This window comes from Lingula anatina, chromosome 2, assembly GCF_051362555.1.
Source record: "Lingula anatina isolate TDL-2025a chromosome 2, LinAna3.0, whole genome shotgun sequence".
Lineage (NCBI taxonomy): Eukaryota > Metazoa > Brachiopoda > Lingulata > Lingulida > Lingulidae > Lingula > Lingula anatina.
In genome coordinates, this window is record NC_141768.1 from 6,937,179 (window position 1) to 6,960,862 (window position 23,684).

The window sequence follows — 23,684 nt, forward strand, 5'->3', positions numbered from 1 at the left end:
AGTAGAATATGATATCTTACCATGAGTTTCTCCTGTTAAGACACCAGGCAGTACAATATGATATCTTACCATGAGTTTCTCCTGTTTAGACACCAGGCAGTAGGTCATGAGAGCAAAATAAGACATCAGCTGTGTGGTACTGTAGGTTGTGGCATCTGCATGGAAATAAAGATAATATCACTCAAAAATCATCACTCTGATTAACAAAAAATATTTAAAAAACTCAATATTACACAAAAAGTTCGAGATAATTTGGTTCATAAATGGCAGCCCTGGCAATGTGTCTGCGACTAATACATATGCTTTCATTTTACAGACTAGAGTACTGAACATAACTGGGTATATGTACAGAAAAACTGTATATTATGCACCAATAAGCAGAAGTTGTAAACGTCTTAGGTATTATAAGCTTGTAACCATCAAGGTTAATGGTATTCTTCAGATTGATGCCTAAGTCATGAGTGTGGTCATGTCACTCTCACACGCACATGCATAATAGCATGCCAGCAATTATTTCCTCACCGACATAATGCTTGGCTTTGCTCAACAGTCTCAGGAGCTCCATGTATATCTGGTGCAGCACAGCCAGAGCCTCGTGACCCATCTACAACATATACATATTATATCATGCAACACATGTTTTGTAATAAGTGTTTGTATCCCACATGAAAACTTTTCTTTTCCCAAATTCACACAAGAAAAGTGAAAATTGTTTGCAAGCAATATGATATTGATTTTTCATCTTTACTTATTAATTAATTTATTTATTTATTCATTTTACATTTATCGGGTTATAATATGATTAAATTGTTATTTCAACTTACAGAGATCTCCTTGTGTGGACTGAGGATACTCCTGGCAGATCTGTAGGCCTGTCTGAAGTGAGGGCTGGGGACCAGAGACACCAACAGCAGGGCAGCAGCTAGGAACACAGACAGGAATTATGACTTTCATGATATTTACTTAAAAATTGACTGAACACAGACAGAAATTACAACTTTCAAGATCTTAACTTAAAAACTGATTCAGTTAGAAAATGGCACTAAATTAATTTTCCCAGTACAGTAGGATTCATGAGACAATAATATTAATAGTGCAATGAAAGCACAATGTCAAAGTATGTGAAACTCTAAAAAAAAAAATCCAATCCAGACAATTTAAAGTGAAGAAATGCCAAACAATGTCAGTTTATGATCAAAGTAAATGATCACAGTGCAGGCAACACAATATAAAAATCTTCTTCACAGATTATGAAAGTAACCATTCCCACTCACCATTCCTGACCCTAGCATTGCTGTGTGCCAGTAGATAGTGCTCCACCCATCCACTCATGTGCTGGAGGACAAAACTATGGGCTAGCTTGTTCCTGGTCACCTGGGTGGACATCCACTCCAGACACTGCTGGGGGCAGTACTCACACACCTGATAATAATAATAATAATAATAATAATAATAATAATAATAATAATAATAATAATAATATATTTACTTATTTATGTAGAGTCTATAGTCCATAAAAACATGTTACAATTAAAATACCAAGCTAGAAATGATTATCTTAAATTGAAAAATAATGGTTTTAAAAGTAACAAAAAAAATGTCCAATTCCAATAATAATATGTTATACAACAAAATTTTTCAAAAGATAAGTTTTCAGTTCTTTTGTTAAATCATCAGCTGAGCTTAGGTTTCTTAGTTCCGATGGTAACAAATATGACAACATGGTACTGCAGACATTTGAAAATCCCACATTGTGTATTGAGTACTCTTGTGGAAGAATGATAATAAACAATTACACATACATTATAAGAGTTCATGGATGCAATCATTCAATTTCAATTGAAATCAAAAACCTCATAAAATATGATTGTTTTACTTACATCCCAGAACTTGTGCAGCACATATTGTGTAAAAGATGGCATCCCAGGGGGTCCCCCAATAAACTCCACCAACATAGACAAGATCTTGAAGAAAGGCTGAGCATACTGGAATCAGAACAAAGAAACTGGACATGGGCATGAATTCACAAATCAAAAATTTCATGAGGACATGACACTGTATCATATCATTTTATATCATAACATGTTACAGAAAATAATTTAATATGGAATCCTGAATTTATCCAAAAAGAGAGACAAGAGCAGAATAATAAGACATGTTTACTAACTTACCTCCTGGTTCAGCTTAGTAATGGCAGTGAATATCATGTGTATGGTCTGAAAAGAAACAAAAGAAAAAATTACACCTGAATTCAAATGAAGAAATGTAATAGTTTTAACTTTATAAATGTGTGCCTGCATGCATCTCATGTAAACCTACACTCATATAAATATTTTAAAGATCTCTTTGGGTAAACTTATCAACCAACTGGTATGTCAAAATTCAAGCTTTATTCCTTGCATACACAAAGAAACATCTATATTCTCACCTGAGCAGCAAGCCTGTCATTCCACCTGCACAAACTGAAGATAAGGTTACAGGTTTGGCGCAGGTTAATACTGTCTCGGATTTGACTAAACAGGAACGGATAGCCCTGAAAAAATCCACAATAAGTTTTAAAGCAAAGGAAATGTAATCATGATCGAGATATAATCAAAATTTGACATTTGTAAGTTCAATTTTCATTAAAAATTTGTGGTCATTACAACTTGATCTATTTTACAAATCAAAAACATCACTCCAGCAAAATATGTTGCAATGACTTTCAAATAATCTTCAGCATTTCCAGTGTGACAGGTGTGGATTATGCACAAGGGTAAGGGCTGGCAGTTACTATATCACTTTTTTGTTTTTGTTAGGTGAACTAGTGTATTGTATAATTGTCCTACCATTTAAAATTCCTAATTCAGACAACCAGATACATCCAGAAACACTTTAGTCCAAATAGTTAACATGTATTCCATCAACATGTTTCATCTTTACTACCTTTCCTCCAAGAAGAGCATTGTAATCCTTCTCCAATAGATGGAGCTGGTTGTCCTCCCCTCGCGCACTCTCCACCAACATGGCAATGAGATTGATCATTTTGTCTAAAGATGGAGGACGGTACTTGCCCTCAGACAGGGTTATCACTTCTTCTTCCTCATCCTCATCTGATAGGATCTCAACCTGTAAATTGGGGTAATGTGAGATATTTTTTAAAATGATTTTCACAAAATTATAATCTGCTTCACGAGACAGATAAAAGTAAAGTTAATAACACATCTCTTTATAATCTGGTATAGATGTACATCTCAAATATGTTAGTAACTTAACAAATTTTTAACATTTTAATGGTATTTGGCAAGGTGGCAGTCTTTATAGCACAGAACATAACCCATACTTACGTATTGTTCTTGAGATTTCTGTCCCAGATAGAAGTGGATCAGGGTAGAGATAGCACCAGTGTTGAGCAGGAACATTTTCTCTTCTTCTCCCATTTTTGCAAACTCACACAGGAAGGCAAAGTACTCTGTCAGGTGCTTGCTGTTGGGGCGAGCACCTTGCTCGGTCTGAGGGGACAGAGACGGAGAACATATAGATAATTCAAATACTCTATATACATCAGTGGATTCATAAATGGACAGGAACAATGAAAGTGAGAATTTATGATTAGATTATTCTTTAATGACTTCTTCCCCTACCATCCAACCTATCTCTCTTGCCATCTTTCTGTCTCTCTTGAAAAAAATAATTATAAAAACACATGCCCAGTGAAACAGAAAAACTTACAATGGCAAGCATATTTCTGATGAATCTGGTCACACATGACTTGCTTCCTATCTTATCCACATCAACTTCATCACTAGAATGAAAAATATGAATATTGGTCAAGAGATAACTTATGATTTTCTGACAGTTGTTTTGGACTTAAACGATACTCTTTCCAATATCCAGTGAGTAAGAAAAAAATCTTTAAATCTTATTCATCACAAACTAAGATAAATTTGAAAGTGAAAGTTAAGCTAGATCCACTGCTCACCTTTCTCCTAATGGCAACAGGTACAAACTAACATGAACTGGTTTGAGCTGTGTTATCACATGTATAAGTAATCTCTGAAACATCTGAAAGAAAAATTTACTTTTAAAATTCTGTTTAAACATTTCTCCACTCCAATGATCCCAGGTACACAAACATTGCATTCAAGTCTTTCTTTTCAATGGAAGCTTTTAAAATATTAAAATATGTCTGAAGCAATAAGAATAATAATAAGTGTCCCCTAAATATCCCATATCCCTATTTCTGTCTGCTGACATAGCAGAACTAACTCACCTGTCTAACAGTTTGGTTGGGGCATTTGATGAGTATTTGCTGTGGCCACCAGTCATCTTCAGCCATGGTGTCCAGGAACCACTGTAAATAAATTAATAAATATATACCTGAAAACATGACATTACCTTACTAATACCTGCAGGATGTCTTTGATTGAGTATTCGAGGTAAATACGCATATCTGTTAAAATTTGAAACTTGGTACCAAGTATATAATTTTATGCCTATATTTTATAAGCTTTATCAACAGAACATGGACTTGAGGATAAATAGAATGGAATGCCATCTTTTAACAAGTGGAAAAACTACTCACCTCACAAGCTGCATGGCAAGAATTGAACTGTTTGGTCAAAAGCTCTATCCACTGTAACATAGTGGGCTGGAAAACAAAGGGGCAAGGGACTATGTATGTATGTATTTCTTTATAATACATTAACTGCAACTAATTCTTTTAGAAAGCTCAAATACAACAAACAATGCATTTAAAAAATAATGACTTAAGGCTATATTTCCTCACCTTTTCTTTGGCATGAATGAAGGTTTCCAGCACAAAAGATGTGCTGAGTTTGGCAGCTAGTAAAGGAACCTCTGGATTGTCCTTGGGTAGGGTTGTAGGAAGATAGGCACAGATCTGCCACATGAACCTGAATAATGCAACAAAAATATTGCAATATAACTGTCAGCCTTAAAGGTTAGAGTATAGTTTAGAATAGATGAGGTATCTTGAAAGTTACACTGTATGGAGTGATCTAGATCTGTTTATATCACCGTAGTGGCATACAGACAGGTTTGGTGTGTTCAAAATTTCCTTAAAAGCTGCTTAGGCCACACTTTTTTAATTTTATGGATGACATCCTGCGCGCGCACCGATTTTCGTTCGTTCTCAAAAAAAAAAAAAAAAAATCCCCCCCCCCAAAGGAAGTCGGTTGTCGCAAACATCGTTATTGAATTTGCCGGAAAATGCAATCAGCAATTCTCTGCTAATTCCGCAAGCTCCATACTGTCATTGTCGACTGCGGAGACATCCGAGTAGTTCCGAGTGTGGAAAATGAGCTTTCTGCGCATGCGTATTATCACCACATGGAAATATGGCCGTTTTGCCGTCAACTTCATCTCTAGCATTAATTTCAAAATACACGACAATTTAAGTCATAAAGAGAACGGGGGCCGTCGTTTTGGATTGGTTTGCCATTGATATTGGACATGGAGATATCACCCTTTTACAATTTTACGAAAGGCTGGCCGCGGCCAGCAATCATCGCCCGGAAAATTTCAGTGACATTCTGTCCAAAGCAGCACATACCAGTTTCTTTTTGGAGCGAAAAAAGGGTCGACAAGAGCGTCGCGGTATTTGGTGGACTGAAGGTCGGACAGGCCACCCAATAGTTGGCTGCTAGCGTGTGAGTCGAAGTAGACAAAATGGCATCGACCGAAATTACCCTAGTAGTAGGAAGCATAGGCCTATCTTTGCTTAATTTTTTTAACAATTCTGTGAAGTGTTTACAATGCTTTAATTTTCTGAGAGTACAAATAAAGACACGCTATTTATTTGATATTTGTTTTATTGGTTTCTATACCAACAGAATGCATGAAATAACCTTAAATAGATTTGGTAATATGCAGCATATATATTCATGACTTTTTACCTTTCTACGAAGTAGGCCCTATTCACAATGCTTTAATATTTTGAGAGCATGGATAAAGACATGTTGTTAGTTTGATACGTGTTTCTGTGGTAAATTAGTGTTTCCAGCTGTGTACTGAAAACATAACTTTTCTTAAGCAGTTTTTTTTTTTTTTTTTGGACTGTTTTTTTTTTTTTTTCGCCCGCTCGCACCAACTTTGGGGTCCCCAGAGGATGTCATCCATAAAAATAAAAAAGTGTGGCCTTATTATGAGTATTTTTGTAATATACATTCTACATGAGAACTGTTTAAAAATAATGGAAAGATCTGGTTTTACTTACCCAAAATATGTGTGTTCAAACAAGTTCTTGTCCTGGATAAACTGCTTATTATCCTGCCAAATCCACTGGAGGAAAAAGACAGAAAAATTAAGGCAACAATATTAGTAAGACCCAAATCAACAACAAATCATGCAATTTTCATCAGTTCATTTCAAACATTTCTAAGCATCATTCCACTCACTATTCAGTTTCTAACATTTGAGCCTAATGAAGCAAGTACAAATGTTCATAGTCTAGAGGCTAGAAGCTGTACTTACATCTGCCAGTTCCTTGCCTAGCTCAAAATTAAACCTTGGTAACACAGTCTGCTCCACCTGTACATTAGAGGCCTGGGGCTTCATTCTCTCATAAAACAACATGTATGCACTGTTGGTCTGAAAGAAGAACATGTTTCACCTTTCCTTTTTTTTTTAAATAACTTTTGATACACAGCATTCCTCATAAGCAAATTTACCTGACTTAAAGGGATACAGACATGTCTAACGTCAAATTAATATTTAAGAATGTCTTCAGTGAACCATTTTAGATCTGACTGATAATTGCAAGTTACCTTTTCAAAAGAAAAGTCCATAAACTTGTCTGTCATGGTATCATAAGTCTTGCTCTGAAACAAGATAGTGATATGTAAAATCTAAAACTGAATGGTATTAACAGCAATATTTTAATACATTTATTATATGTAAAATATCATTGAAATATTCAATAGACTTTAGTTGCAGTTCTAAACAAATAAGATCTAGCAACAATGTAATAAATTTAAAGAACTGAAATATATTCATAAACATTTCTTAAATATTTATCCTATTGTTTTAGGTATAAAATAAGTCAAAGTGAAAAAGTTAATAAAATATCTAATTTACTGTCATTTCTCCTCCAAAGCACTCTGTGGCCAGCTGGGCAGGATCAAATGGTTTCACTTCAGCATCATTAAAGAGATACCTAGATTATGAGACAAAATGCAACTTCTTAGTGAAATTTGACTTAATAAAATTCTATATCCCCAAAGGCGAAAAAGGACCACAAACAAAAATTACTTTTTCTTTTTAAAATGTTCTAATTTCTCATGCATATCTTAATCAAACAAAGAGCAGAAGCAGAGATGCAGACACCAAAGGTTACATGCTTCCTACAACAATTGTATCAAATTTAGAACACTATTTTCAAACTGCTGGTGAAATAATATCTATCTATAAGAACACCAGAACCTATTGTGGAATTAAATGTGTGAAAGTTATGTCATCAAAATTTTTATCACCTCAGCTTAAAGGTAATTCACTAGGTTCACCACTATATGGCACATCAAATTTTAGCTCAACTATTCTGATTTGTGTACTATTTTACTTTTTTGCCAATTTTGTTACCAACTATGGGAAAAAATTAAATTATCCAGATATTATATCTGACTCAAGTGGGATCAAATCTAAAGCCTCAACCTCCTCACCATCTATCCTGACCATTATCAGACTGGTGGACCCTGTCCCTGATAAAGCTGTAGTAATGACCTCCGTCTGCTGTCCCAGTATGGACAGTCACTCCAATCAGTTCATAGTCATAACCTTCCCTCTCCGCCTCTGTGTCACTGTCTGTTTCTTCCTCCACCTTGTCCTGGGGTTTCTTCTCCACATCTTCATCTGTAAATAATACAATATATTTATAGACTCCTTTGGTAAAAGTTCATAGTTTAAAAATGACCTCTCACCAAGTATGACATATAATACTACTTTTAGCTCTAGCTGATCCCAACGAAGCATTTTCTTTCATACTCAAGGATTTTCTATTTACAAAAAATGCTTTGATTGGACCATTTCTTCAAACTCAGGAAATTTCTATGAACTAATCTTTTCCTCTCTTGTCCTATTACGCATTTTTTTCACATTCAAATAAATTTCCAAGAAAAGGCTTCCTCTCTTTGGTCTCATGAAAATATCATCTTTTTAATTTCAGGGAATTCTCTAGGAATCTACCTTTTGCTCTCTCTGGTCCCATCAATGTCTTCTCCATGTAGGGTGACATGTCCAGTCTCAGTGGGAAGGAGAAGTGTGTGTTGACCTTCTCTTTCAACATGGTCACCATATTGAATGTATATCGCATGGTGTTGAAGCAAAGAATCTTGGGAAGTTTCTTGAAGCACGCCCTGAATAATAAATAAATAAATAATAATAATAATAATAATAAATAAGACAAGATAAAGTCGGTAAAGACTTCAGCAACTTAAAAATAAGATAAAGAAACAACATGAAATTCAATCTGTCATGTGTATCATTCTAGGGCACTACCTAACAAAGGAAGATTTCCTTTTTTGCTCTCCTATGCTAAATCAATTGTAATGTTTTTTATGTTTATCTATTACATCAATTTAAAAATTAGGCCTGAAGATACACCAAAAACAAAATTATGATACACAAGACATGAACTACAAAATCATTATCATAATATTAAATGGATACCTTTTTTCAGCCCTAACTTTTTTGCCACAGTTTGAGCAAGTATACATGTTGTCTCCCTCCAGTGTGTCCTTTACTGTCACCTCATCAAGGGACTCCTACAATATGGAGATTGGCATGTTTATATGACAGTAAACAGTGTTTTCATTGTCTTAAATATTCCCGTTTTCTACTTAATATCTGCATTTGTATCCTAAGCCACATAAGGGTTATCATCTTCTACTAAACAACCTTATTAAGGCAAATGAAATAGTAAGAAATGCTCATATACATACATGTATTACCGTGCGCACATAACAGGTACTTAAAGTGTCCTTTTGAGTTATCATTATCGTGAATAAACGCTCCCATCCGCGTTGAGCACTAGAAACTATATGCTTTATATATATATAACTTACATAAAGGTTTTTCATATCAGCAACTTGGCACCTTACAGTATAGAATTCCTCAATGGTCTTGCTGACATGGGGGCAGTCCTGCAAGTGAAAAGTAAATCAAATAGGTATCTTTCTTTAATTGAAATATGTACACAATTATAATAAAATAAAGAAAACTATGAAGCATACATATCTCATATCTTATAACAACCTGCTTCCATGTTACTGAAGGAAATTTGAACTTCCACAAACAATTTATTTCTGGTCAAATTTTGAGATTTATGTGTGCCCTAATTTCTAAGGCCTCAGATTTTTGGTGTAATTGGAAGATGGACCCTTACTTACCAGAGAAACAACATTATTGGTCAGTTTGCCCCCAAACAAGTTCTTCACAAGAGTTTGCTGAAATAGAAATAAAACTTCAATTTATCTCTGACTATAAACGGAATTCTATATTTGCAATACTTAAATTAACTAAAATGTAAACATGTAAAAAGTGACTTTCTGAGTGATCTTTTTATAGTAATTTGCAAGAAAAAAAGGAAATTACCTTATGCTGGCATAATATATAAAACTCCCAATGAACCTATTGCCATGGATGTAGAAATTTTATTATAACAGCCCACTCACCAACTCTGGAGACATCTCCTCCAGTTTACTGATGAGATCTGTGAAGAACTCTGTCATGTCTTTCTGCTCTCCTGTATTCAGAGGCTGTTTATCCATGGTGTAGACTTTACAGAAACTTCTGGGATTGTAGGCCTTCCTCTCACTTTCCTAGAAACAAAATGCATTCACAATTTGGTGGAAAATAAAATACATTTTTTATACCAATTTGATTAACAAAAACAAGAGAGGATTATAAAGATAACAGCAGCATCCCTTCAACAACAAGCTGATCCAACATCTTACTGTTTGATGCAATCACAATATTATCTCATAAATACAGGAATACCTTTTATCTACATTTACAAAATGCTTGAGATATTGGTTTTAGCTAAAAAGTGAGTACACTTACCATGAGATAAGCAAACATCTTCTGCAGTTCAATCAAAGTGCCCTCATATGTGTTGTCATGGGTACACTGGAAATGTACATATAATAAGGTTATGAAATATTTGTCAGAAAAACACTTTCAATGATAATCAATACATAACTTTAATAAGCAAATATCAAAGCAGATGATGGACTCTAACTTATTTGCATTATCTGTATCTGCAAACCAACAAATGAATGAAGAAATTTAAATTTTTCTTGTGATCACACATAATTAGCCTATTTGATAATAACTTTATAATTGATCATCATCATCATCAATATACTGTAAAAACCTTCAAATAGACATGTTGTAACATGATTATCAACGCACAAATAATTTCTAACTGACACCAGGTGGCAGTGTCTTCCTTACCTTTGCCTCCAAGACAGACTGCCTTGCCTGTGGAATCATAAACAAGTGCTGCATACAGGTGGCCATATAACAGGTGGCCCCAAGATTGGTCAGCCCTACATAGCCAGACAGTGACCACTCATCTTCATGTGGCCAGTAATCCCAGGGATAGGGGGCATGAGCATCTGAATTACATTGTATAAGATGTCAAATCACCATCAATAAAGAAATGAGAACCACCATTTTGAAGTGATCACTATCGACTGCACAAATTGTACATATTCTAAAATTGTGCTTTTCTGCTAGATGCTATAATAATCCCGTAACTTAAAAAATTCATTCACGGATGTTCAAAATACAATTCAAGAACGTCAAATCAATAAATATCTTTACCTTTTGTGTGTTGTTTCATAATCATTTCGTGTAGAAAGGTATAATTGTCCAGGTTTCCTTTCACCAGTTCCACCATGAAATCAAAGACTGCAGACCTGGAGGCCTGAGTCTTACACTTAGGGAAGTACCGCTGACCAGTGTTAGGAAGGGAAAACAGGTTCCAGAACACATTGTACAGAAACTCCTGAAACCAAGCAGATGAACTCTGAAAAACATTGGGATAAGAACTATGTACTATGTGTGACTATAAGCAGTTTATAATGGATTTGGTTGATGAGGAGTGACAGTTATCAGTCTTATACCACAATGACAGTGGAGACAGCCATCATATATTATTAAATTAAAAAAAGGCACATTTCTTACTTCCATAAAACTTTCAGTTATTGGGACCTAACAATTAATTTTTGGTTCTTATTATCATCTTCATTATAATCTATAAACATTATTTATTTCTAACTGTTTCAGTGTTACCTGTCCTTTCTGAGTAGACTTAAATGCAGGGTTATGTTTACAAATGGCAGTGGCCAGGTTGAGCAGCCCTATCAGTCCATCATCCTCTATGGAGTTATGTCTGGTTTCATGGTACTCTCTCTTCTTCAGAGCCTCTGAGATATACCCCAACAGGGAGTTCAAGTCCACATAACAGTCCTATATTACAAAAAATATTTGTAGTCCTTGCTGCAAGTTCTCTGCCTAGAAACACTTTGAAAAACTTAATACTGTATTCAGCCAAAATACAAAAATTACATTTTTATAAATATATGAAACATTAGATGTTAAGCAATATAATAATTATCATTTATGTTTTAAAATAGTCTATATTTGGTTATCATTTTCTCCAAGTGCTCAGTTCTACCTGCTCTCCTGCCTTGGCAGCATCCTCCTTGGACATGCTCTCCACCAGACGACACGTCAGCCAGAAATAGTCTCGGCAACCAGGACCATATGGCTCCTTATCCTTTGGGTGTTCTGCATGCTGCAGGGAAATAATGGCAAGATATATCATGACTCTGTGTCAAACACATTAGTGCGATTCCATGGGTCTGTACATTTGAAATACACGTATTTTACAGATTCAAACATTTGAATAAAACTATGTATAATCTTAACTTTTATAAAAGCAATTTATACTTTTGAGAATAAGTCTATAATCTCACAATTTTATTTCAACACATTTTCTCTGATAATTAATAATTAAAAAATATTCATAGAGAACCTACCTCTTTCCTGGCAGGCTTCATCATCTCAGCCTCGGGAAGGAAGCGGAGGAGAGATGCCAGCACTGGCATGAGGAAGCTGTACCCTGTAACGCCATCTACAGTCTGACCCAGACACAACCTGTACAGCCCCCTACAGGCCTCCTGGCGAACTATTGGCTGAAAGGAAAAAAAAAGATAACTTTATATAATTTTATTCAATTCCAGACCATGTCACATGGACACATCTCCTGGCTGATATAAAAAGGATAAGATGGACACTACTTATTTTTAAAGTTTATTTATACTAAATATAAATTATATCTTTTGATGGTAGGTTTAGTTTCACATTGGACTTTATCTGAAGAGACTGCCCAGTACCTAACAGCACGTTGTCTCAAAATTTTTTCAAATTACCATTCACCTATTCTTATGTTCTTAAACAGATCTGAATAAAAAAAAGCTAATGAAATATAAAATGAATAAAATAAAATGACGTAAAATTGTAAAATGATTTTATTTTACCTCAGGTGCTTCCAGAGTGAGTCTCTTCAGCCAGTTTTGAAACATGTCATTTCCACACAGTGCTGGTTGCACATCAGGACAGCTAAAGGCCCAGGAGACCAGGAAGGACAGGGAGTAGTGGATCACTGGAATTACACCAACCACATGCTTCAGATCATTATGTCAACATTGAAATTATCAGTGAGTGATGTTTGATACAAAACACATTGCATACAAAGCACTTAAAAGGGATTTTTCTGAATCCAATAACTTGGATATTATAAATTAAGTAAAAAATGTTTTAAAAGATTTTTGGCACAATTCAATTACATACAACTTCCCCCTCCTCTAAAAAGTTATCATATTATTAACAAATCCATGTCAATACAACAAAATACCAGTATGCCACTTGAATTTTCTACTGCACCACAAAAATATCAATATTTCCAGAAATCTTACCTTCTGCTCTCCCCCATGAGCCTGCCTGGAACTGCTTGGATTCACTGGGCACTGCAGCATCATACAGGATGGTCATCAGGATCTTGATCACATGGTCCACCTCCATCATGGACAGTGTGGTCTTAAATTTAAGATGCACATCAACACCCTATTTAAGACTTTGTGTCAGTGAAATAGAATTTCATAGCCAAATATCTAAATAATTTCAGCAAAATAGAGAATTAATAATAAAAAATTGATCAAAAGTTTGGTTCAAAAATGTGCAGTATTGTAAATTTATTTTAGCCTGATTAGAATTCAGTTAGCACCTGGATATAATCTACTATGCTCCACCGAACCGAGATATTGAAATATTGGCATTGATTAAAATAATAGAAATTAAAAAAAAAAATTAAAATAATAAACCTGTACTAAATAGGGGTTTGCAACAAGTGTTTACCGTAAAATCATCAATGCAGTCAGTTTAGTTTATCATAATTATTATCAGGACCAACATCCCATTAGCATACAAAGCACACTTAACAAAATTACATTTGATAAGATGCATTTCAATTCAATTGTACATACATGATTCAATTTAGGAATGACAATGTTTTCCTGTCCCTTATGTCTCTTGGCTCTCTTCCTTGGCGTTTCATAGCCATCAAATACTTCATCAGAACTAGCATCTGATTGGTTGATAGCAAACTGGCTGACCAACCTTAAGAGATATGCCAAGCATTCCTGATTCCACTGCAAAATAATATGAATATTTAAGCAAGGTCTAATTTGATATTTCCAATTTTCATTCTTAATTATACCAAGTTGCAGGAAAAAAGTTTTCAAATTCCTTAGGAAAACAGATGAGCATTGCTATGTGAAATTTTTTTTCTTTTTCATACAAAATAAAAATAGTTTTTGAAAAAAAGCCATCTCTGTGTACATTTTCATCCTTGCCTACCTCATTCCAATCTTCCTGGTCTTTGATCTGTAGGCTGCCTGACAGAAATATGCTGAATAGATGCTTCAGACCACCACAGGAGATAAACTGCAAATGTAGAATAACACTGTGAATTGTAGATGATAACACTTTATGCTGTTGAACATAAGTACTTCACAGGGTGAAAAAAAATCCTGCTTGTATGAAAAAAATTGATTTCAGTTTATCCTATTTTGGAAACATTTGAGTAAGTAATACAAGATCTGTACATTGTATTTCAACTCATATAATTTCACATAAATTTTTGTATGTAACAAATATGTTATCATGCAACCTCTAAAGAAAACTAAAGATGCATCACTCAATTTATTTGAATATAAAGAAGATGCTATTTTACAGTGATAATTAAGGCATATACTCTTGTAGTGTATATGCCTTAATTATCACTGTAAGGCATATACACTACAAGAGTATATGCCTTAATTATCACTGTAAGGCATATACTCTTGTAGTGATAATTAAGGCATATACTCTTGTAGTGTATAAGTCTATGTATTGTTTACGCATCACGCCAGGTGTTGCATGACACCTGGTATCATGTGACTTGGTGCGGGAATCTTGAATGTAATAAAGCAGAACTCACAACACTCTAATCAAAATAATGATATAAATATATAACTGCTGGTACCTGTTTACTCCAAATCTCTTCTGGTAAATCACCTAAATCTACAGATAAATCTGAGTCTGTGCTAGTGAGGTGGGAGTCCCCAGCTCCAGAATAGGAACTTAACTGAAAGATGGGTTCAAAACTATTAGGATGAATGCATCAGGTGGTTACAGTGTATCTTGTGTGAAACAACATCAAGTATGTATTATTTCAAAAATATAACTTATACCATACAAAAGAAACATCTTGGGAAACAATTAAGAAGGACTATCACAATATATATAATGAGTGAAACAACAGCATTACACATTTCTATGCAACACAGCAAATTGGGCAATTTTGAATGAATATTAGTTGAATATCGAAGTAAACTATGGAGGTATTTACAACATGTCAATTGTGTCATCCAAACAAATGTTGTAAAAGTTAACTACATTATGGTACAGTAACTTTCCTTCTTCAGTGTTACCCTGCCCTGAGAGTACTTACAATTGACTTCCTCCTATATCTAGGAACTTTGGACAAACCCTCCACTATCTGAAGGGAATACATGAGTTTCTGAGGGTGGTGGGCATCCAACAACTCACTCCAGTTTATACTGCTTTGGCTGGATTCCTGGTTAGAAAATGTAGAAGTCTTTTTGAATGATCAAAAAAGACAAAAATAAATATGTAAAAGAATCAGGGGCATGTATCCTGACAAATAAAAAAATACATCTTGGTGCAAAGGTAGCATATACATAAGTTCAAGTTTTGCAATCAAAACTTTCAATATCTGCTCTACACTTCAAGAGTTTGAGAAACATTCCATTAATATGGGCTTAGTAATAACTAACAACGAAACCTGCAAACAGATGAAAAGTGAAATACAGTTAAATAATTCCTTTCAACTCACATCTGCATTCATCACACTCTTGAATCCATGCAACATCTTGTGGTTTGTGGGCAGTAACATGAGCAGCTCCCAGACCTTCCTGGACTGGACTTTAGCCTTGGTTTGCAGGCTATACTTCTCTTGTGAATCCTAAAGTGGAATCCAATTCCATGTTCACAATATTCAATGCACTCTCAGCAAGCACAAAAGACTGTCTTCTTTACAAGGAGTTAACTTAATGCTATTTCAAATATGCAGTCGCACATTACATTATATTAGATAGCTGAATGAGCATCAAATTAAAAAATAATACATAAAAAAAACAAATAAAATGACTTTGTAAAGTTTATGAATAATACACTCAGAAATGATAAAACATACCTAACAACAATTAATCAATTAATTAACTGATCAGTCAATTTACTACACTCACCATATCTTTATTTTGGCACTTTAAATTACTGAGCTGTTGCAACAAATCAAAGAGATTTTCAAAGTGGGGATCCTGGAGCAATAACATCATTGGCAAGCGCTCTTTTGGTGGTGGAGGAAGGAAAGAAGCTGGCGAGCTACCATCTTGCTTCCTGGGTGGACGATGACTTGCCCCAACAGATACAAATACAACCTAACAGGACAAAATGTTAGCCTCTGTCAATGACATATTAGAAACCAGAACACAGGCATTCATATTTACTTTAAAAGGGATAATGAAAGATTTTTTTGTAAATGACAGATCACAGAGGTAAAATCGGTGAAAACTATTTCATCAATTCTTATGGAAATTCATCCTTGTAGTCTATTGACAGTGGTCATAAGTTAAAACGTTTCACTTTCTACCCAAAAATAAAGTCATATCTCACAAAGCTTGAAATATTTCATCAATTGTGATGAATTTTGATTATTTTCAAATTTACACCTATCCTGTGGTAATTATACACAGTATCTCCTACAGGATTTAATTCTTACCTGCATGTCTTTGATCTGCATCTCTGCTAGTGTCTTCTCATCTAAATCTACTGTTAGTTCCTGGCCCAAAGTCAACATTCTAATTGGTCCATCACCTAGCATAGCACCAAGTATAGGGGTCAGCACTGAGCCCTGTGCTTGACCTTGACCTTGTTGTTTAAACTTCTGACTAGACTGTTGTTTCTGCAGTGTCTCCCAGCACTTTGTGACCTCTGCCCTCAACTCGGCTATCAAGTCACTGGATAACATTTCTAATGTCATCTGAAATAGGATTTCCTCAAATCACTATCTACCTTAATTTTGAAATTACATGAACCACACAAAAACAAAAGGTACTGAACATATCCATTTGTTCATTACCCTTGTATGTCAACTAGTTCCTCATCTCATTAGGTATATATATATATATATATATATATATATATATATATATATATATATATATATATATATATATATATATATATATATATATATATTTTTTTTTTTTTTTTTTTTTTTTTTTTACACAGCAGTATCAATACCCCTTCATTATAACAGTTCAACCCACTGATAAGAAGTACCTTTGAACAAAACCTAACAGTTTCATTAAAAGCACAAAACACAAACCAAAACCAACCTTTTCAGGCATTCCAGCTGGTTGCAGCACAATCCTGATGGGAGCCGAGCTCCTGTCGTGAAGACTTTTCTGGTGGCTGTGGATACCTTGGCTCTCCAGCTGCCAGTTACGCAAGTGGTATGCATAGCGGCGCCGGAACCCATCAATGTGGTTCTTCAGCAGGATAAGACCTCGATGAATGATGAGCAACCCCGATTCAGGGCTCTGGAGAAATAAATTTCAAGTAAGTTATCTGATTGGTTTTCTTTAAGAATAAAAAACACATTAGTTGAATCCAAACTCATTATTGATACTTTAGTAAAATGGTGGTCTAACAGACCTCTGAAGGGCACATGCTGGAAATTTTGTCAATGTAATTTTTACATTTCTAATGAAACTAGAGGCTCATTGACACACCTTTGAAGTCCTTATTGTATTAAACAGGGTCCTGATCTACACTGCCCATGAATATGTCACTACAGGTATTGTCAAATTGTCAAAATTACCCCAATGCTGATGATGCAGTTACACATTTTTGATATGTTGTTTGAGAATGACTCATTGCACTCATATTGTAATGTGAAAAAATACCCACCTCTTTTAGCCTGTGAGATGCACTGACAAGTCTCTCCATGCATCGACTAATGAATTCTTCCTCCTTTTCCAGTGTTTCATTCCCATCTGAAATAAATACACGTATTCTAAAATAAAGTGCTTCAATGCCATCAAAAATATACATAAACCACAAAAGAATGCTACAGACCATGTTAGGAGCACATCTGAACAAATAAATCTAAAAGAGATCTTTAACTTGACTAAAAATTGATATGTGTGGTGATCATTTATGCTAAATATGAACAAACCCTTCAGACAAATGCAGATTTTATTTATCTAAATAGATGTGGTATTTATTTTGGGTCACCCTGTGGTGTTGGCAGTACTCACAGTTGATATAGTACGTGTTGAGATGCTGTATGGCTGCCAGGCTGACATCAGTGTTCTGTGCTCTGAGAGCTATACCCCACAGCTGGTCCATGCCACAGATCTAAACAAAGGGTACAATAGCAAAATATCACACAACAAGATCATAAAGCATTTAGAAAACTGTCTCCATTTGCAACAAATTAATAAGTTCTAGAGGATAAAGTTTATCAGTAAACATCTTTCACAAATTATCACATTGGCATTCAAAATAAAAGAGTTTATCAGAATGACTGTATTAAAACTGAGGAAATTCTGTAAACAAATATTTCATCAAATGTAGCTAATGGACAAAACTCATCTGAAGTGCTACCATAAAACACTGAAGGCCAATGTCAGAATAATTCAAATCAATCACATAAAACTGTCAATGAACTCACTTCATCCTCTGAGAGTGGTTGGTCCAGAGAAGCATTGGCAATTCTTGCCAAATGGCACAGCTGTTGGAACAGACTGAGGCCAGTCATACTCATGTGCTCTGGTTCCAAAAGAGGCATCTAAATGGAGATGACATCCACATAATTAAAAATGTGTTTACTATTGAGAGAGAGGGAGAGAGAGAGGGAGGACAGAGAGAAAGAGAGAGAAATGTTAAATTTTTAAGTGCATAAACATAAAACAGTGTGTTCATAAGATAGATTTGCAATTACCTTTTCCATAAAGATATGTTTGAGAGTGTCCCAGCCTAAAGCATGGTGGTCCTTGCTCTTGGCTTGATTGAGAAACCAGTTTAGACACTCGTCAGCCACCTGGAGGTCAAAGTTCAGGTTCATTGTTTGATCAGACACCAGACAACTCCACAACACATCCACCTGCTCTAGGTTGAGTCCTGAGAAAATAATATATATAAGGAACCATGTTAGTTAAGCACACATTTTCATTAAAGCAGTTCTTTGTTTTAATGCCATAACAAGGTTATGAAAATTTTACCAATTTAACATAAAGGTACACCTATATAATTATTTAGTCAAATATTAAAAAACTGATTCACTGAACTAAAAAATTAATAATATACAGTTACCTTCAGATAATTTTTTCATTTGTTATGCAATGAATAATTATTAGTTACTTATTATTATTTACTTATCAATCTCCTTCTTTTAATCACGATTCCATGATTTATTGTCTTTATTCCGGGTGACAAAAAACGTACATCAGCAAGTAAATACTTGAATGAATAAATGAATAAGAAACTTTTATGCTTCTGCATTAACTAAAATGCCCTAATATTTATGTTGATCTTAACTTTTAACTTAATTTAAATTTTAACAATTTTGAGCCTAAAAAGAACTAGCATTCATCACATAAATGACAAATCTTGGTGAAAAAAAATCAAATGGTTATACTACCCCTTAAAAAACTTACTGAAGGACTCTGGTGTTCCCATTGTAGAAAACACACAGGTGAGAAATTGCAGGCGCACCTGGATTTCCTCTCTGTAGCAGTACCTGGGGAAGAATCCATTAAATGTTCAAGTTAAATTCAATTTAATCATGCTTAGCATTTCACTTTTGCCAAATAAAGACTTAAGACTTAGTTTCTTAAAATCTTGGATCTTTGTGAAAAAAATCTCTCTATTTCTACGTTTAAATCTGACAAATTTGTTTGATCTTTTCAACAGACGGTTGTATGTTTCTATTTATATGAATCATTCAAACTTAACATTAAGAAATGTATTGAGAAATCACAGTCTTACATAGCATTTGAGGGCAAGTTTCCTTTCTTGGCACGGTTGGTTATGTACATCAAATTACTAAAGAAATGCTTCATCATATGAAGTTCTCTTTCAGCCCACCTAAAAACCAAGTACATTTTATCTTAGTTGAGCAACACTAATTCAGATGTCAAATAAAGCCATGAGAAAAAATCAATAAACAACTTATCTAATTTTGGCAATATTGACATTAAACATAACATATGCCAAATCCAGTTGGTCAATTCCTTTAAATTGTGTTAAAAACTATCTTTGAAATATGAAACTTGTTTTTTTTATGCCTTTCTCTACTTACATTGCAACAGAGTGTGTGTCTATACCACTCCTATATTGCTGGAATGATGCAAAAATCTTTGGCAACAGTCGCAAGGAGACAACAACTGATCTGTAATATAGATAAATATATTAATTTACTAAAGTCTCGATTTTTTTTTTCAATTTTAATTTAAATTCTTAAAACTATATTGAAACCGGTGCTTTTTTAAGTTAAGTGCAAGACAAACGTATGTGCTACGCGTAGAAATCTTTTACAACTATCAATATTTGTGCTTACGATATATATATCATGGAGAGCATGCAATGTTTTACAACCAAAAGTGAGCACTCTTCAAAAATTACAGAATAAATTTATAATCTTAGAAAACTTTTTTTTCTTTTTCTCCTTTAATAATACCATTATGGCAGTACTCTAAAGAGAAAGTGTCTGTCAATATTTACTTCTTCTAAATCCCACTTCTGACCACAATTATCTCTATCTCACCTGTGTCTTGCCACATTATTGATGCAGGCTTCAATGAACTTCATCCTAATTCTCCTGTCTGTGGCAAAGCACACCAGTGTACACAGGGCTTTCTCTGCCTCCAAGGCCAGACCCTCAGGTAACAAATGCTAAAAAGATTGTACACAAAAATCAATACAATATGGTATGGGATCAGAGGCATACACATCTCTTCTGGGCATCCCAAAAGCCAGGCTGAACATATCAAAAAGATCATTCCAAGCATGTAAATTCTTTATAGAAAAAAACAAAAATATTGTAAAAATGTATAAAAATTGAAAATTGCCTTGTATAATATCCCAAATATAATACATAACCTCACCAGCATACTAACTTTAAAATGCAACTCTTATTCACCACACCTTTGTACAAAGTTTCACAATAAAATGATTAAGATTAATTATTACTCACCACATCCTCGTCTTGCACAAGATCCCATAACAAAGTATTTCCAGGTTCACACACGTCCTCCAACGAGAAGCTGTTACAAAGGCGAGCTCTGTCTTCTGGCCCATGGATGCCTTCTCTTTGAGGAATTACATCTATGATGATATAGAAATGTATATCACAAAAAGTCATGTCTCTTTTATAAGTTTACATAAAGAGTCTTGAGCCACTTTTGGACAAAACTCTTAACGATGTAATTTTTTTTTTTTTTTTTTTTTTTTTGCCAAATTTGGCTAAAAACAGTATTGAGTATTTTTTCTTCCCATGTCCCTTTACCCCCTTTTTTTTTTACATACTATGCTGTTGATATGTAGTATCTTGCTCCTTTCACTCTCACTCTCCTGTATACTCACTATGCTGTAAATTACCAGGATATATAGCAGCCATGTATACTCACTATGCTGTAAATTACCAGGATATATAGCAGCCATGTATACTCACTATGCTGTAAATGGCCAGGATATATAGCAGCCATGTAGACTCACTATGCTGTAAATGGCCAGGATATATAGCAGCCATGTATACTCACTATGCTGTAAATGGCCAGGATATATAGCAGCCATGTATACTCACTATGCTGTAAATGGCCAGGATATATAGCAGCCATGTATACTCACTATGCTGTAAATGGCCAGGATATATTGCAGCCATGTATACTCACTATGCTGTAAAGGGCCAGGATATATAGCAGCCATGTATACTCACTATGCTGTAAATTACCAGGATATATAGCAGGCATGTATACTCACTATGCTGTAAATGGCCAGGATATATAGCAGCCATGTAGACTCACTATGCTGTAAATGGCCAGGATATATAGCAGCCATGTATACTCACTATGCTGTAAATGGCCAGGATATATTGCAGCCATGTATACTCACTATGCTGTAAATGGCCAGGATATATAGCAGCCATGTAGACTCACTATGCTGTAAATAGCCAGGATATATTGCAGCCATGTAGACTCACTATGCTGTAAATGGCCAGGATATATAGCAGCCATGTAGACTCACTATGCTATAAATTACCAGGATATATAGCAGCCATGTAGACTCACTATGCTGTAAATGGCCAGGATATATAGCAGCCATGTAGACTCACTATGCTGTAAATTGCCAGGATATATAGCAGCCATGTAGACTCACTATGCTGTAAATGGCCAGGATATATAGCAGCCATGTATACTCACTATGCTGTAAATGGCCAGGATATATAGCAGCCATGTAGACTCACTATGCTGTAAATGGCCAGGATATATAGCAGCCATGTATACTCACTATGCTGTAAATGGCCAGGATATATAGCAGCCATGTATACTCACTATGCTGTAAATGGCCAGGATATATTGCACCCATGTATACTCACTATGCTGTAAATGGCCAGGACATATAGCAGCCATGTATACTCACTATGCTGTAAATGGCCAGGATATATTGCACCCATGTATACTCACTATGCTGTAAATGGCCAGGATATATAGCAGCCATGTATACTCACTATGCTGTAAATGGCCAGGATATATTGCACCCATGTATACTCACTATGCTGTAAATGGCCAGGATATATTGCAGCCATGCTGGCCAAATGTTGCTGGAGCTGGTGGCTGTTGATGGAAGCTGCAGCATTGATGTGTGCCAGCTCTTCTTCACTCATCATCTCTTCACCATCAAAGTCAGCCATGTTTTTGTCTGATTTGGTGCTCATTCTGGAGCTATTACAACTGCCTTCATCTGGACTGAGGATGTCTTCTAGGTAATCACTACTAGAAAACACAGAAAAATTTCAATATTAACCGGTAGCAGGCAAGTATTCATTCAGTACCAGCCAAATTTCTAATGTTTGACCTAATAATGCTAATCTTGCAAGAATAATGAAAGGGGTTTAATATCCTCTATCCAAAGTGCATTCTCTAGAATAATGGGATAAATATCTACTTGCATAAACTTTGCAAAGGAAAATGAGGGCATGGTAAAATTTTAATTCTAAAATTTTAATCTCTCTCTCTCTCTCTCTCTCACACACGCGCACGCACGCTCACAAACACAATAAAATCTGAATATAAGCACACATATGACCATGCCAAGAAGCATGTTAATAGCTCTCCAATATTCTCTATCTACGATCTCACCTCTGTGTCCTCTGTACTCGGCCTGGCAATATATGTGAGCAATCATAAACTTCTGTCCGCACACTTCCACTGTCCACGCTGGACTGGACAGAGGGCAGCACCTCCTGGTCTGTTTCTCTGGCCAGTTTACTACTGACCATTACATCAGACTCACTAAGGCTGCGCTTCTCCTTAAATAACAAGATAATTCCTTCATTTTTGATTACTTATTGCTTTTTCCTCATGGTAATTTGTCTTTTTAATAACCCCCTTTTCACTTCTCCTTCTTTTAAATACCTATCTTCTATGCTTGTCCAATATGTCCTTCTATGTTTCTCACTTGTTTCTTCTCTTTCAGAAAAAATGCTAGTTTTCAGTCTGTCAATAATCAATGAAGCAGTCAACACCATATGCTTGCTAATAAGCGTTAAGTTTGAGATAAACACAAAATAAAAGAGCTTCTACGGCCCTGTATGGGGTGTTAATGGAAGATATATATTCTTACAACCCCCAAAAAAATTGAGATCATTGCCAAAAAGATGAATGTGTGAGATAATGCAAATCTAACAGATAAATTTTAAAGTTAATTCACACCATGTAATAATTTAATGACTCCAAAGAAAAAAGGTTTTAATGTGAAAAAAAGAGTAACAA

At 35.0% G+C, this 23,684-nt stretch overlaps 1 protein-coding gene across 3 annotated transcripts in view; it reads right to left on the bottom strand.

Annotated features, from left to right (window-relative positions):
- Positions 1–23,684, bottom strand: part of LOC106165021 (ubiquitin carboxyl-terminal hydrolase 34) — a 44,168-nt gene that overhangs the window by 13,152 nt on the left and 7,332 nt on the right. For 2 of the 3 annotated variants that reach the window (XM_087005190.1, XM_087005188.1), the window contains 51 exons: positions 23,052–23,221; positions 22,465–22,685; positions 20,888–21,018; positions 20,459–20,586; positions 19,994–20,083; positions 19,681–19,779; positions 19,350–19,432; positions 18,635–18,813; positions 18,365–18,481; positions 17,949–18,048; positions 17,599–17,684; positions 17,025–17,228; positions 16,406–16,666; positions 15,873–16,064; positions 15,461–15,589; positions 15,056–15,181; positions 14,588–14,689; positions 13,921–14,007; positions 13,548–13,712; positions 12,981–13,101; positions 12,543–12,667; positions 12,042–12,197; positions 11,678–11,797; positions 11,293–11,469; positions 10,822–11,005; positions 10,450–10,613; positions 10,057–10,122; positions 9,669–9,815; positions 9,384–9,440; positions 9,060–9,137; positions 8,665–8,759; positions 8,182–8,351; positions 7,659–7,848; positions 7,078–7,156; positions 6,768–6,821; positions 6,475–6,591; positions 6,218–6,282; positions 4,769–4,895; positions 4,565–4,630; positions 4,253–4,333; positions 3,962–4,044; positions 3,712–3,784; positions 3,327–3,491; positions 2,926–3,108; positions 2,429–2,533; positions 2,172–2,216; positions 1,881–1,985; positions 1,275–1,422; positions 825–922; positions 523–604; positions 70–155 (listed from right to left, as the gene is read on the bottom strand). In XM_087005190.1, the coding sequence (XP_086861316.1) occupies positions 70–155; positions 523–604; positions 825–922; positions 1,275–1,422; positions 1,881–1,985; positions 2,172–2,216; positions 2,429–2,533; positions 2,926–3,108; positions 3,327–3,491; positions 3,712–3,784; positions 3,962–4,044; positions 4,253–4,333; positions 4,565–4,630; positions 4,769–4,895; positions 6,218–6,282; positions 6,475–6,591; positions 6,768–6,821; positions 7,078–7,156; positions 7,659–7,848; positions 8,182–8,351; positions 8,665–8,759; positions 9,060–9,137; positions 9,384–9,440; positions 9,669–9,815; positions 10,057–10,122; positions 10,450–10,613; positions 10,822–11,005; positions 11,293–11,469; positions 11,678–11,797; positions 12,042–12,197; positions 12,543–12,667; positions 12,981–13,101; positions 13,548–13,712; positions 13,921–14,007; positions 14,588–14,689; positions 15,056–15,181; positions 15,461–15,589; positions 15,873–16,064; positions 16,406–16,666; positions 17,025–17,228; positions 17,599–17,684; positions 17,949–18,048; positions 18,365–18,481; positions 18,635–18,813; positions 19,350–19,432; positions 19,681–19,779; positions 19,994–20,083; positions 20,459–20,586; positions 20,888–21,018; positions 22,465–22,685; positions 23,052–23,221 (6,282 nt within the window). The remainder of the gene's footprint in view (positions 1–69; positions 156–522; positions 605–824; positions 923–1,274; positions 1,423–1,880; positions 1,986–2,171; positions 2,217–2,428; positions 2,534–2,925; positions 3,109–3,326; positions 3,492–3,711; positions 3,785–3,961; positions 4,045–4,252; positions 4,334–4,564; positions 4,631–4,768; positions 4,896–6,217; positions 6,283–6,474; positions 6,592–6,767; positions 6,822–7,077; positions 7,157–7,658; positions 7,849–8,181; positions 8,352–8,664; positions 8,760–9,059; positions 9,138–9,383; positions 9,441–9,668; positions 9,816–10,056; positions 10,123–10,449; positions 10,614–10,821; positions 11,006–11,292; positions 11,470–11,677; positions 11,798–12,041; positions 12,198–12,542; positions 12,668–12,980; positions 13,102–13,547; positions 13,713–13,920; positions 14,008–14,587; positions 14,690–15,055; positions 15,182–15,460; positions 15,590–15,872; positions 16,065–16,405; positions 16,667–17,024; positions 17,229–17,598; positions 17,685–17,948; positions 18,049–18,364; positions 18,482–18,634; positions 18,814–19,349; positions 19,433–19,680; positions 19,780–19,993; positions 20,084–20,458; positions 20,587–20,887; positions 21,019–22,464; positions 22,686–23,051; positions 23,222–23,684) is intronic. The other variant, XM_087005189.1, reaches the window with a different exon arrangement.